This window comes from Phragmites australis, chromosome 16 (assembly GCF_958298935.1).
Source record: "Phragmites australis chromosome 16, lpPhrAust1.1, whole genome shotgun sequence".
NCBI lineage: Eukaryota > Viridiplantae > Streptophyta > Magnoliopsida > Poales > Poaceae > Phragmites > Phragmites australis.
The window spans coordinates 2639950-2653988 of NC_084936.1; the positions used below are offsets into that span (position 1 = coordinate 2639950).

Genomic DNA, 14039 nt, shown 5'->3' on the forward strand with positions numbered 1-14039 from the left:
TAGATTGTTAGAGACTAGGGATATGGTCAGGCCCAAGTACGGTCCGATCCAGCCCATCACGTGCGTTTGGAAGAGTAGTCGTCCAGAGGAGGATTATGGGCTATCAGAAAATTTGGTAGATCGGTAGCTAAGAAATGGATCATCAAGCTCAACTGTGATGATGGTGCTTTATCTTTTTTCTTTAAAAGAACAGGAGCCAGAAGTGGCGGATGGGGAGGAATGAATGCGAATGGAACTTTAGTAGCTCCTGGAGTTAGCCATTTCTTTGCTGGAACTGGTGTTTGCATGGATGCGCTGATCAGGTTAATTTGGTCAGACGATGCTGATATACTTGTGTTGGTGGCCAGCGATATATCTTGCCGAGCCTCAAGTTCAATAGAATTTCAAAAAATAAAAACAGCTGTGCGTAGCATACAAACTAATTAAGAGGAGATCATTACATTTATTCGATAAAATATACTACATTATTTCATCAACACTGATCTTAACTGTCCACATTTATACAATGATTTCATATTAAGCTGGCGTGCATGATCATGGCCACTGTCATAAGATTTTAATATATTAGATCCACATACTGTGAATCCAAAGTGTCTTTGATAGTGTATGATTCGGTGTATCCATCTACATCTTTGTATAGAAAATCCATTGTACGTGCCAGATTGACCACCCTGTCCAGAAGCGTCAATGGTTGTGGTTGTCTGAGGCACTCCTCGGTGATGTCCATCCACGCTTCCTCGATTAGTTCTCTGAGCTTTTCTGTTGCCTGTTCTATTGTGACACCATATTCTTTCGCACAAGCTTGCACCGTGGATACCATATTCTTCGATTCTTGTTCTCGCTTCAGAAAAAGAGAATGAGTGAAAAGTTCTTTTTTTAGCGGAACAACAGAGGAGAGAGCCCCCTACTGGTTTTTTCTATTTCATTAAAATAAAAAGTATTTACAGGTGTACAAAGTCCGTAGGCCCAAAGAAAGACCCTATATAGAGTATTTTCAGTGAAAATTTAGGAATGGTTCAGTTAAATTTATTATTTATTTTCACTTATGATATATAGAGTTAAGTAGTACGTATACCTTGTACGACATTATATCATTAGCAAGGCGTGCAATAATGCAAACAGCTCGGATAATCTTTGGATAGGTATAGACCCACTCGATAGCCTCCGTAGTTGCCAGATCTCCCATTGAAATGAATCCCTGGCTCGTTAAGTGCATACAACCACTACTACGTGCCGAAACTTTTAGATGTTCTTCAACAGTGGCTGGCACATATTTCTTATCACGCCATTCCACCTCAGCATGATAACATTTGGCCATGTCGATTACCTAAATACATGTGAAAAATGTAAAGTTCAAATATACATATATGCTAGACTATTTTTCCATTTTTTGTAATGGCTGGCTGCATGCACACCATATGCATTCAAACACACACTACAGCTGGAACTTGGAAGCATGCCAAAATTAAAATTTTCTCTGGAAAATAATTAAGATTAGACCAAGCGGTTACACGTTAAACTTGTAATCTATTACACATGCAAGGTGAAATTTGTAAGATTAGATTAATTTTAGATATTTCATGCTTGTTTATTTGGTATCAAAATAAAATACATAAGTGAATTGATTTTAGATTGCACTGTACAATGTAAGATTTTAAATCTAACAATCGGAAGGATGCACAATGAACATTTAAAGCTACACGCATAATATAACCAAGATTCTTCACAATAATTTGCCTCCTATGTTGTTTCGGTAAGATAACATAAGCCATACCAGTCTTTTTACCAACTTGGCATGTTTGTTCTTTTGAAGTTTCAGCTCTTCCTCCATAGCCTCTACAGTGGTAAGTATATTTATATATAAGGTCCTTAGGTATGCTGGGCATTGCTCTGCTACTTCTTCATCCCACCTGCCATTTCCAACAAATAAATGAGATTTTTTTACCAAATTTTATAACAAAATAGAATATATATACCTTACGTACAAATAATAATGCTTAGTGTGGATAAGCTATATACCATAAGTAAATTGAGATTATGTTTTTCGCAATATTCTTAATATCACAAAGCTTGTGTTTACAAACATAGAAAAGAGATATCCACAAATACTCTTGCACTACATGTATATACTCCCTCGAAGTCCTTTTGTTGTCTTACAGATAATTTTATCTTCACTAAAAATATCTTCACAAAGATTTGAGATCCACAACATGAAAAGGCACAAACTGTTCAAAAACACTTTATGATACTCTAATTTAAATTATTCTATTTAAATATTACAATATGTAAATTGCTTCTCAAAACTATGTTTTAGGACCAATTTGATGTCAAAAGGGCATCGTTTTTGTGGTAGAAGCTAGAAAGTAGTTTAATTTAAGTGTCCATTTTTCAAAAGCGTTATAATATATTATCATATTTTTCACATATAGTATCATAAAAATAAATTATTTAGGGCTACTTCGGAATGTAGGAATGCGAAACCACAAGAACAGAAAAAAAGCACACTAGATTTTAGTAGGAATGTAAATGCAAAACAAAGGATTGCAAAATACAAGAAAATTGTAGGATTGACCGCTTGGAAGGAGCACGTGAAATACACAGGAATTAGAAGAGAGAGATGGGCACACAATAATTTTTCCATGAGGTTGGGCCTCATGTTAGAAATCCTCGAAAATTCCTACTAAACAAGTCATTTCATAGGAATGTTTGAATTTCAATCCTTTGTTCCAAAGAACTGTATAGGAATTTTTCCTATAGGATTCAAATCCTATATATGAGATCGTCCCTCCACTTTTATTTCCTTTAATCCAAAGGAGGCATAGAGTATAGACCTTTGTTACTATATATAATAAGCAGCGTAATGAATTTGAACAATAAGTGATGCTAACCTTTGCAGTGCTGCTAGGAAGACACTGCCTTCTTCTGTGGTGCAATAATTGTCATACAAATCATCAAGTATGGATACCATCGTAAACAGTTGTGTAAGCATTTTTCGTGAACATGAATATTGGGGCTCAAAGAACACTCCGAGCATCCAAAAATGCATCTCCACCATCCTATCTCGTGCATAGCTTGATATATTTGCCTGCGTTTGGAACTCTTTCCACCACCTGTAAATAGATATATATGTATAAGAACATGTATAGAGACATTGATAATGAAAGTACATACTGCAACTTCACTCTGTTATTAGTGACTGTTCTTACAATGTAAGATCTTTTAGCTCCTCACAATATAGAGTTAGTATAATGTTGAAGTCCAACTTTGCAAACTCCAATACCACGTCATTATGGGTAGTCTTTTTCTCGTATATTGAGATATATTGCCTCGCTTCTACTCTTTTGAGTCTCCTGAAAAGAGGTGTTTTCAACGCAAATTTCACCTCTTCTTTCAAGTCTGGTTCGAGATATTCTACAATAGATTGAAGCAGACTCTTGGTGAAAGTAATAATATTATCGAGTATTTCTTCCCCATTCACTCTAAGATATGCGGCATCATACAGCCTTAACAAACATCTTGCATCATTGCTTACAATATATCCTTCATTATCCCTGAACTTCAAAAATATGTCTGCAACATTAAAAAAGGCATCATCAGCCAAAAGTATAGACTACTAAGCAAATAGCCTGTAGCTTGTATTGCTGAACTTACCAGAACAGACGGTGTACCCATGCTTCCTGAGCAAGTAGAACCTCAGCGAGGTGACATAGAGGTCATCAGAAGCTCCATCCTTGTCATCATATACGGCACGAAGCAACTCGTCGATCTCCTTCTTGTAGTGGTAGTCGACTCCAAGCCGCTGCAGCGCGTCGACGAGTTCCAGCTTCCGCGCCAGGTCGGAGGAGGCTGCGGCGTCCAGCAAGATCCGCCTCACCTCCTCCTTCCTGGCCTGCGCCTTCTCCTTCATGGACAGGAGCTCTGCCGGCGTGCACGGCTGGTGGGTGAGGAAGAAGTCGCCCCAGGGGCTCGGGGTGTACGGCCGGGGATTGTGCTGCACGTCCTGCTTCGTCGACTGCGAGGCCAGAGCGATGGGGCCGTGGGTGGTGGTGGTCGCCATAGCAACGGCTGGGGTTGATCACACAGGTTGCTAGGATGCTAGCTAGCGCTGGATGATCGATGCCTGAGCTCGAGGGCGGTGGATGGGTTGAAGAAGATGGCTGGATTCGCTGGCTTTATATAGACGCGCGCGCACAATAATCAGTGATGTAGATCAGAATACCATTCAAAGGTACGGTCATGTCGAGTTGCGGATCGCTACCAATAAAAAAATGCTGCTGAGGCGAAGGCGATGGAATTTTTTTAAATAATATTATTTTATAGGAAAATTGAAAAAATATATCTAAAATCCGAAATTTACAGAAATAGATGTTTGTCGGCACGTAGAGTGCCGACCAGGGACCTATAGTCACTCCACGTGCCGACAACCTACGTGCACTGTGGGCTCAGGGCTTGTCGGCAGTTGAAGAGCCGATAGGTGGTGCGACCAATGCCAGGTTGGCGCCACTTCGGTATTCGACGCACCGCGGAGGCCTGTCGGCACTTAGTTTGTCAGTATCAAAATTATACCGCACAAGCCATTATCGTTGTTATAGTCGGTGTGTGGCTCATCCGTGGTGTGCGCAAATAAAATTGTCGTATTCAATTACTCTTGTCGAATAATTTAGCATTTCAATATTATACCATTGTGTTGTATTTCACTACAATTTTCCATTAAATATTTTTTATTCACATAAAAACAGTTCAATACAAAAACTAACTAAATTAAAAAAAAATTACCTATTGGCAAGCGGTGTGCCGACAGACCTATCAGTACTCGGTGTGCCAATACCCCTGTCAGCACACCGCTTGCCGCCAGGCCTGTCGACTTCAATATCGCTGCCGACATACTTGTTTGCATGAACCCAGGGACCCATCAGCACATCGTGTGTCGACAGGCCCTATGGCCCACTACCACGTCAAGCCATGTAGGCTGCCAGCACGAGGAGTGTCGATAGGTCCCTAATCAGTACTCTACGTACCGACAAACATCTATTTCTGCAAATTTCAGATTTTAGATATTATTTTTGTAATTTTCTAATAAAAAATTATTTAAAAAAAATTCAAGGCAATGACCGTTCTCAAGGGTATGTACGTCAAGACACATGACCCTTTCCTTCATGAGGTTTGCACATAACACGAGGCGGATGTGTGTTGGCAAGTGAATTGCGGTAACCTTGACTAAGAAAAGACCTTTCCTTCACGAGGGAGAAATACTTCCTATTGGAAGCTAGACAGCCGCGCGCATGCATGCTTCAACCGAAAACACATGCATGCATGCATGCGCGCGCTAACTAATTAGAGTCCAGTTGTGCAAAATTTTACTATAATACTCCATCCGATTACAAATATAAATCGTTTAGATTTATACACAAAGATTAAAAAAATAGATTAAATGACCTTGCTACCCTTTATTTATTCTGTATTGGAAAAGATAACTTATTCAATTGTGAGAGCGGTAGCATTTATTAAACAATGGTAAGACGGGAAAAAAAGAAAAAAAATGTATAGAAGTTCGAGAATAACTTATATTTAGAGAATAGTTGAGAAGACTAAAATAATTTATATTTACAATCAGAGGAAGTATATATATGCTACGAAATTCTGACACTTGACCATATATAGTTGGTTTATTACTCCCAATTAAAACCTAATCTGCTATACTGTGTACTCGGTTGTTTCCCGTCTAACGCTCTTTTTTTTTTTTGCACTCGTCTTCGTTGGCCTCGACGAGCTCGTTAAGCACATGTCCTGGGCTTTTGGGGTGTACGGGGGTGTTACCACAAAATTACATCACCTAGCTAGTAGTCAATTTTTACCCATATACTCCATCCGTTCAAGAATATAAGTCAGATTTTATTTCGAATAAGCCAAACTTTATAAATTTTAATTAACAATTAGTTAAAATATACATATTTAATATATAAAATTTGTTTCAATAAATTTGTATTTCAAATTATTTTTAATATAATATTTATTTCATAATCAAATTTTACTATATATTATAGGAGAATATAAGGCCTTACGAGAGTGAGATGAGGAGCTGGGCAGCACGGCCGTGGTGAGCGTGGCCACGCTAGGAGATGGGGACAACAGTGAGTTCAGCGATAGGCCCGAGAGGAGTGAGGTATGGAGCAGGACAGCATGGCTACGGTCAATATAGCTGAGGTAGGCGGCGGGGACAGCAGCGGGATCGGCGATGGGCTTGAGGGGAGTGAGAAAGGGTGCGGCGAGGTAGGCAATGGAGACGTTGGCGAGATCAGCCATGCCCTAACCTTGACAACGAAAAGACCTTTCCTTCACGAAGGAGAAATACCTCCTATTGGAAGCAACACAGCCGCGCGCATGCATGCTTCAACTGAAAACACATGCATGCGCTAATTAATTAGAGTCCAATTGTTCCGAATTTAACTATCACAAATATCATGCTAAATCTTGACACTTGACATAGTACGTACCATGCAAATTTAAAAAAATGGGCTAGCTGCCAACCTAATTCTATAGCTCTACCAGTTTCGACAAAGAGCAGTTCCTTTCAAATTTCACACTAATCGCATGTCAATATATACCTGTCAAGACGTGGCCAGAGCAATTTCTCTTTTTATTGCAAACACACGTCATTACTTCGATTTGTGCAAATGAAACACATGGTGCATGCATGTCAGCGGCGCTCTGATAGACGGAAATGGACATCCTTTCTTTCTCAGCTTCACTATCGATCTTGTGATCGTACCGAAGAATCTCTGCTGACGACTTACAACTCATTGAGTTAATAGTTCAGTCATGCATTCTAGTAGCATAATTTGCTTCTGATTAGATGGATGGACACCCGTTTCACTGTTCATCAGTACTAGCTTCGGCAGGGCAAGCAAGCACACCAAAAATATGGATGCATTGAGGTTAATAGTTCAGTCATGCATTCTAGTAACATAATTCGCCTCTGTTTAAAATCCAGATGGATGGACACTTGTAGCGAAAATGGTTTTATTAAATCATGATTGTGATTTTGGATGATTAATGATAATATAGTTAATGGAATTAATTTATTTATGAAGAATATATGTTAGTAGGTCCTATAGATGCAATACATGAAGAAGTCACCGTAGTCAGAACAAAGTTGGACTGAATTAGAGAAGTTTCGGGAAGATTTGACTCACCGGATGGTTCGGTGCTCTAGGTGTTGAACTCATCAGAGCATATTTGATAAAAGGGGAGAGAGGCCTGAAAACCTCGCCGGAAGGTCCGGTGATCAAAGAAGATACACACCGGAGCATTTTGTCCAAAGAAGATTGCAGCTTCGAAGTTGAAGATCAAAGCACCAGATGGTCCAGTGATCAATGTATTGCACATACTGGATAATGAACAGCGCAAAGAGGCAGAATAAAGTTCAACACATCGAATAGCCCGGTGATAAAGGCTGTACACACCAGAGCATTATTTTCAGAGAGGGTTGCATTGGTTAAGTTGGCTGAAGTCAACTCACCGGATAGTCCGGTGATGAAGTGATGTACGCCGGATGCTTACACCGGTGTAATTTACACAGAGAGGATGCGGTTAGCTCGTATGCTAAGAATAAACTCACTGGATAGTCTGGTGATGGAGACGAAGTATACACCGGTGTATCCGGTATTCACAGAGGCTTGATTGGAGTTCCAACGGCTAGTTTGTGAGAGTGTACTCATCAGATTATCCAATGTTAGTACTAGTGTTCTCACCGAATCATTCGGTGTTAACAACTTTTCTGAGTCGTTGGATTAACGATTAGTACGCGGGTTTGAGGTTATAAATATTTCTACACCCAGTCATTTGAAGGTGTGGCATGCTGCTGGAGTCTAGAGAAAGCTCATATACACTTGAGAAGACATCTGTGAAGAACCGTCCAAATAGTATTCTAATTAATCATCAGGAGGATCATTGTTCATAATCACAACCTCGACGATTAACCAGAATACCATTTCGATAGTCCCGGCATGTGTTTTGTGCTCAGGATCGGAACACATGCCTTCCAACTCAAATATCACAACACAGTTTAATAGAGAGCAAGTAATTAAGCTGTATTACAATACTTAAACATGCAACTGCTTCCACAATTTACAACAAAAGAGGAACAACAACAACTACGCAGCGGAAGATAAACCTATACAACAAAAGAGTATGGAGCCGTATGCCCTTAGGCTCCATACCAAAAGCGCCAGAGTTCGGAGTAGAAGGTGCTACTCCTGCCCGCCACCCTGATCGGCAGGCACAAAGTAGCCGAACACTGCCTCTTCCTCGCCAACCTGCGAACCTGAAAGCAACTTAAGGGCAGCACCCCTTAGTACGAAGGTACTAGCAAGTCTTACACAGTATGAGTATATATATATATTCTCGACTCCAAGGATCATGCATTTAAAGCTGTAGCAAGGATTAAGACATGTTTAAGTTCATTAAGCGGTAAGCAACCTAGACTCTAGGTGTAAGCAACTGACTTAACCAACCACTGACTCAAACCCTGCCAACCAACTGATCAGAACAGATATACAAACAACAAGTGTATAAAAGTAAACCATTACCACCAAACCACCGACCACATACCGACCAAACCACCCAAACCAACCATGCCACAACCCACATCGAAACTCTACGACCAAACATGGTCGCTCGGTGGAGATAAGCGATAGCAATGCTCATGACCGAGAGCGCGGCAGTTCGAACTGATTATACACCCTGCAGGGGGATACTCCTGGACCCACACGACACAGGGACCATACGGCTTGTGCCACCCGCTAAGATGCACACAAGGGGGTACCCGTGACAACCTTTCCCAACCAGGCCCAACCATGTGGATCAACCATAGCTCGACGCGGCGGTATTAGAACTACTCCCCGAGCAAACGAATACCGCTAAAAGCCTGTACTCAAACCGGACTCACACCGTCTATGACGAGGCCCACATGACCACATCTGCGAAGGTAATCAGCTCGCCTACCATTATATCAGCATGTGGTGAGTAAGGTAAGTGCTAAAGCCAACTACACCGACGGTCGGTGCTTAACCGGTGCAAGCGATCTACGGTGTCCGGGTTCCCTCCCCGAACTGCCTGAGGACTCCTCGTGAGCAGATGACACCCCTAACACCGCCCACACCTCGTCTCAACTCACCACTCACCAAACCGACTCATCCTCAACACAACCACAAGTGTGAACAAGTAATAAGCCCTAGGCTCGCGACAACGGTGGACGCCGTCGTCGACTTCTACCGGAAAGCCTAAGTACCACTAAGCATAGCGAACTATAATTAGACCTCGACGACACCACTAGGCTCCTAGGAACAACACATGACACGTGACCGAAATGGGATAATGCATCGGCATAGGTTCTACCCAACTCGGTACCCGACACATGCAATGTATACATAAGCGTAGATAACATATTAAATTTTCAAGTAGACACGGTGCAATATGAATGATGCTTGCCTTGCTGCCCTAGCTGCTGCTCACAGCTACCCGAGTCACGATCACCACTGCGGGAACCTCCGGGGACAGCCTCGTTCGCCTCGTTCGCCGGGTCGAAGTTCCCTAAAAGAATCACGCGTGCAATGCAATTAATATGAATGTTATGAAATGAAGGATGCTCCATAGAATGCGATAATAGTGCAAATCGTCGGGGCACGAGTTCTAAAGCATCGAAGATTTTTCTTAAATGGGATTACTGCTAAACATTTGAACACTTCTAGGATTAATTAAGCTTAACCCTATATAGAATTGTAACAACACCTAACATGTGGGTGATTATTTTTGCTGGACAGGGAGTATTAAAACATGAATAACAAAATTGGACTCATCAATTTTGGAAATACCAAACTTTAACTATGAATTATCAAAGCCTAGACATATTTCATTAATTCAATAATTCACAGCACACATTTCATGGCCACTGGTATTTTTAATGGATAGATCATGTCATAAAAAAACCAACAAAATTTGTTTCATGAATTTTGGAGCTCTACACAATTTCCTATGCATTTTTCAAGATTTCAGCCGATTTATCAACTCAACAGATATTCATTTCGCAATTTCCAAATTTCTATAATATTCAAATGGGCCCACGCCTTTTTCTACCGGCACTGACCTAGCCAGAGCCACTGACCGTGGGCCCGGCTCCCTTGACCGAAGTCAAAATCAGCCCACGGCCGCTGCGCGCGCGCAACTGGCGGACGGCCGACGGCCCTTGTGGTGGCTGCCGGCGGCGAGCGGCAGCCTGAACAGCTCGACCGAGGGCGGAAACGGCACTAGCACGAGCACACGGTTACGGTGGGGCACACGTCGATGCCGGCGACGGCCGGAGCACGGCGAGCGGCGGCGCACAGCGGAACGGGCACGGCGGCGGCTCGGTTTAGGCCGGCGGCGGCTAGACAGCGGCGTAATAAGCCCGGCCGAGCACACCTACGCGTTCTACATGAGCACGTGGACCTAACGGCGTGCTTCCCGGCCGACGAGCTCGACGGCGGCACGGCTGGCGGCATGCGCGGGGAGGCGGCGGCGGTTCGACCACCGCGGACGCACGCGCCGGTGACGGGACGGAGGAAAAACAGCATGCGCATAAGGTGTACAGGAGCATGGGGAAGCTCACCGTGCAGCGGGTTGGGCCGGAGAAGTGAGGACGTGGCAGGTCGACGGAGGACGGCGGAGCTCGGTTGCCACCGTTGGGGAAGAAAGCGCGGACGGCTCCAATCCGTGCGGGAAACGGCCGGGGAAGGAGGGGAAACGGCAGAGGAGGGCCTTGGCGACCTCCCTCGATGCTCCACCCTGCTCGGGCTCGACGGAACACACCGGTGGCGCGCGCTTTTGGCCGGCGGCCGCGGCTCTGCTCGCTCAGCGCTGCGCTGCTCTCTGTGCTCGCTGGTGCCGCGCGAGAGGGGAAAGAGAGAGGGAAAGCAGAGGTAGGGAGGGGAGGATAAGGACGCGGCGTCGTGTCCTGGTTTCCGGCGATGTGGCCTGGCCACCGAAGTCAACAAGGGCGGCGCCGCGTGCTCTGTGAGAGAGGGAGAAGGGGGAGCAGCGAGCTGCGCGTGCGAAGGTGATGACAGGTGGGGCCGTGAACAGTGCCGGCAATGCAAAATATCCCCACTACTTTAGCCATCCATTTGAATGCCTTCCCAATGTTCAAAATTGGTAAAACGAATTTTGTTTGAAACTAAAATTCATAAGGAACCCATTTGAACTTGTTTGACCCAGAATGCTTGAGCCAATTTTGAATAAAAATTGTTCAAAGATGCTACCTTTTCCAACTTGTGATAATTTTTATGCCTTCTAAATATTTCCCAAAAATTTGGGAAAATTCATTTATATTCTTCTCCTGTCATCTACTAATTTCTAAAATTATCACTAGCCCTATGTTCCATAGAAGTTTTGGGAGATGCTTCACAACGCATCAGTTAAACCTAGTTTAACCAAATTCGATTTAATCCACATTGCATGTCTATACTGCCCAAAACAAAAACAAATGATGCTCATGATGCCCATTAGCACTTAATTACATGTTTAGAAACTCTGGGCCGTGACAAACCTCCCCCCCTAAAAAGAATCTCATCTCGAGATTCGGTGCGAGCCGGAGAGGGGACAATGAGCACGCTGCGATGGCTTAGCAAGCTGTGAACCGACATCATGACGCAAAAGATGGAATCCCATGTAGATTTTTATTCAATCATAGAGATGAACACATACATGCGAGAGATTCCAAATACGCTACATTACATTGGTATTACAAATTCTCAAAGAACTCAGGATACTCGGAACGAAGCTGATCTTCCCGCTCCCAAGTCGCTTCCGACTCGGAGTGGTTACTCCACTGAATCTTCAAGAATTTGATTGAACTCCGCCGTGTCTTGCGCTCGGCTTCATCCAAGACTCGCATCGGCTTCTCACAATATGTCAAATCCGGTTGCAATTCTTCGGGCGCAACATCAACGACATCGGTCGGGACTCGTAGGCACTTCTTGAGTTGTGAGACATGAAACACATTATGTACCGCGGAGAGGGACGGCGGCTGTGAGGAACCGTCCAAATAGTATTCTAATTAATCATCAGGAGGATCATTATTCATAATCACAACCTCGACGATTAACCAGAATACCATTCCGGTAGTCTCGGCACGTGTTTTGTGCCCAAGATCGGAACACATGCCTCCCAAACTCAAATATCACAACACAGTTTAATAGAGAGCAAATAATTAAACTGGATTACCATTGTTAAACACGCAACTGCTTCCACAATTTACAACAAAAGAGGAACAACAACAACTACGCAGCGGAAGAAAAACCTATACAACAAAAGAGTATGGAGCCGTATGCCCTTAGGCTCCATACCAAAAACGCCAGAGTTCGGAGTAGAAGGTGCTACTCCTGCCCGCCACCCTGATCGGCAGGCATAAAGTAGCCGAACACTGCCTCTTCCTCACCAACCTGCGAACCTGAAAGCAACTTAAGGGCAGCACCCCTTAGTACGAAGGTACTAGCAAGTCTTACACGGTATAAGTATATATATTCTCGACTCCAAGGATCATGCATTCAAAGCTGTAGCAAGGATTAAGACATGTTTAAGTTCATTAAGCGGTAAGCAACCTAGACCCTAGGTGTAAGCAACTGACTTAACCAACCACCGACTCAAACCCTGCCAACCAACTGATCAGAAGAAATATATGAACAACAAGTGTATAAAAGCAAACCATTCCCACCAAACCACCGACCACATACCGACCAAACCACCCCAATCCAACCATGCCACAACCCACATCGAAACTCTACGACCAAAACATGGTCGCTCGGTGGAGATAAGCGATAGCGATGCTCATGACTGAGAGCGCGGCAGTTCGAACTGATTATACACCCTGCAGGGGGATACTCCTGGACCCACACGACACAGGGACCATACGGCTTGTGCCACCCGCTAAGATGCACACAAGGGGGTACCCGTGACAACCTTTCCCAACCAGGCCCAACCATGTGGATCAATCATAGCTCGGCACGGCGGTATTAGAACTACTCCCCGAGCAAACTAATACCGCTAAAAGCCCGGACTCACACCGTCTATGACGAGGCCCACATGACCACGTCTGCGAAGGTAATCGGCTCGCCTACCATTATATCAGCATGTGGTGAGTAAGGTATGTGCTAAAGCCAACTACACCGACGATCGGTGCTTAACCGGTGGAAGCGGTCTACGGTGTCCGGGTTCCCTCCCCGAACTGCCTAAGGACTCCTCGTGAGCAGATGACACCCCTAACACCGCTCACACCTCGTCTCAACTCACCACTCACCAAACCGACTCATCATCAACACAACCACAAATGTGAACAGGTAATAAGTCCTAGGCTCGCGACAACGGTGGACGCCGTCGTCGACTTCTACCGGAAAGCCTAAGTACCACTAAGCATAGCGAACTAAAATTTGACCGCGACGACACCACTAGGCTCCTAGGAACAACACATGATACGTGACCGAAATGGGATAATGCATTGGCATAGGTTCTACCCAACTCGGTACCCGACACATGCAATGTATACATAAGCGTAGATAACATATTAAATTTTCAAGTAGACACGGTGCAATATGAACGATGCTTGCCTTGCTGCCCTGGATCAGAAAGGTGGGACGCCTCACGATTGCCCACGGCCTTCGGGATCGACGGATCGGCGTTCACTATAGAGAGCAACGCGTGCAATGTAATGAGCATGTATGAAATGCGACCATATAAGAAAAATATGCTCCACAATACATGACAATATTTTTCCCAGATCACACTGTGCAAAACAAGAGTTTTCCCAGTGGTCTCACGACTTTCGAACATGGCATTGACTATTTGTGCTCTAACTAAGCTGAAATACATTTAATCAATAAATAAATTCTCAGAACGTACTTAGTGAGTTTCAACATTTTTAACAAGTAGTTCATGTTCCTACGAAGCCAACGCAACTGGTCTCATAAAGTTCGGAGTTCGTACGAATTAACTATGAATTTTACAAGCTA

General features: G+C 43.7%; 1 protein-coding gene across 1 annotated transcript; it reads right to left on the bottom strand.

The window, feature by feature from the left end:
- Positions 1-325: 325 nt before the first annotated feature.
- Positions 326-4262, bottom strand: LOC133895678 ((E)-beta-caryophyllene synthase-like). Its single transcript, XM_062336146.1, has 6 exons — positions 3652-4262; positions 3207-3570; positions 2889-3110; positions 1775-1910; positions 1076-1327; positions 326-841 (listed from the first exon to the last, which is right to left on the bottom strand). The coding sequence occupies exons 1-6, from the start codon at positions 4055-4057 to the stop codon at positions 557-559; spliced, it is 1665 nt and encodes a 554-aa protein (XP_062192130.1). The 5' UTR covers positions 4058-4262; the 3' UTR covers positions 326-556.
- Between the last annotated feature and the right edge of the window lie 9777 nt (positions 4263-14039).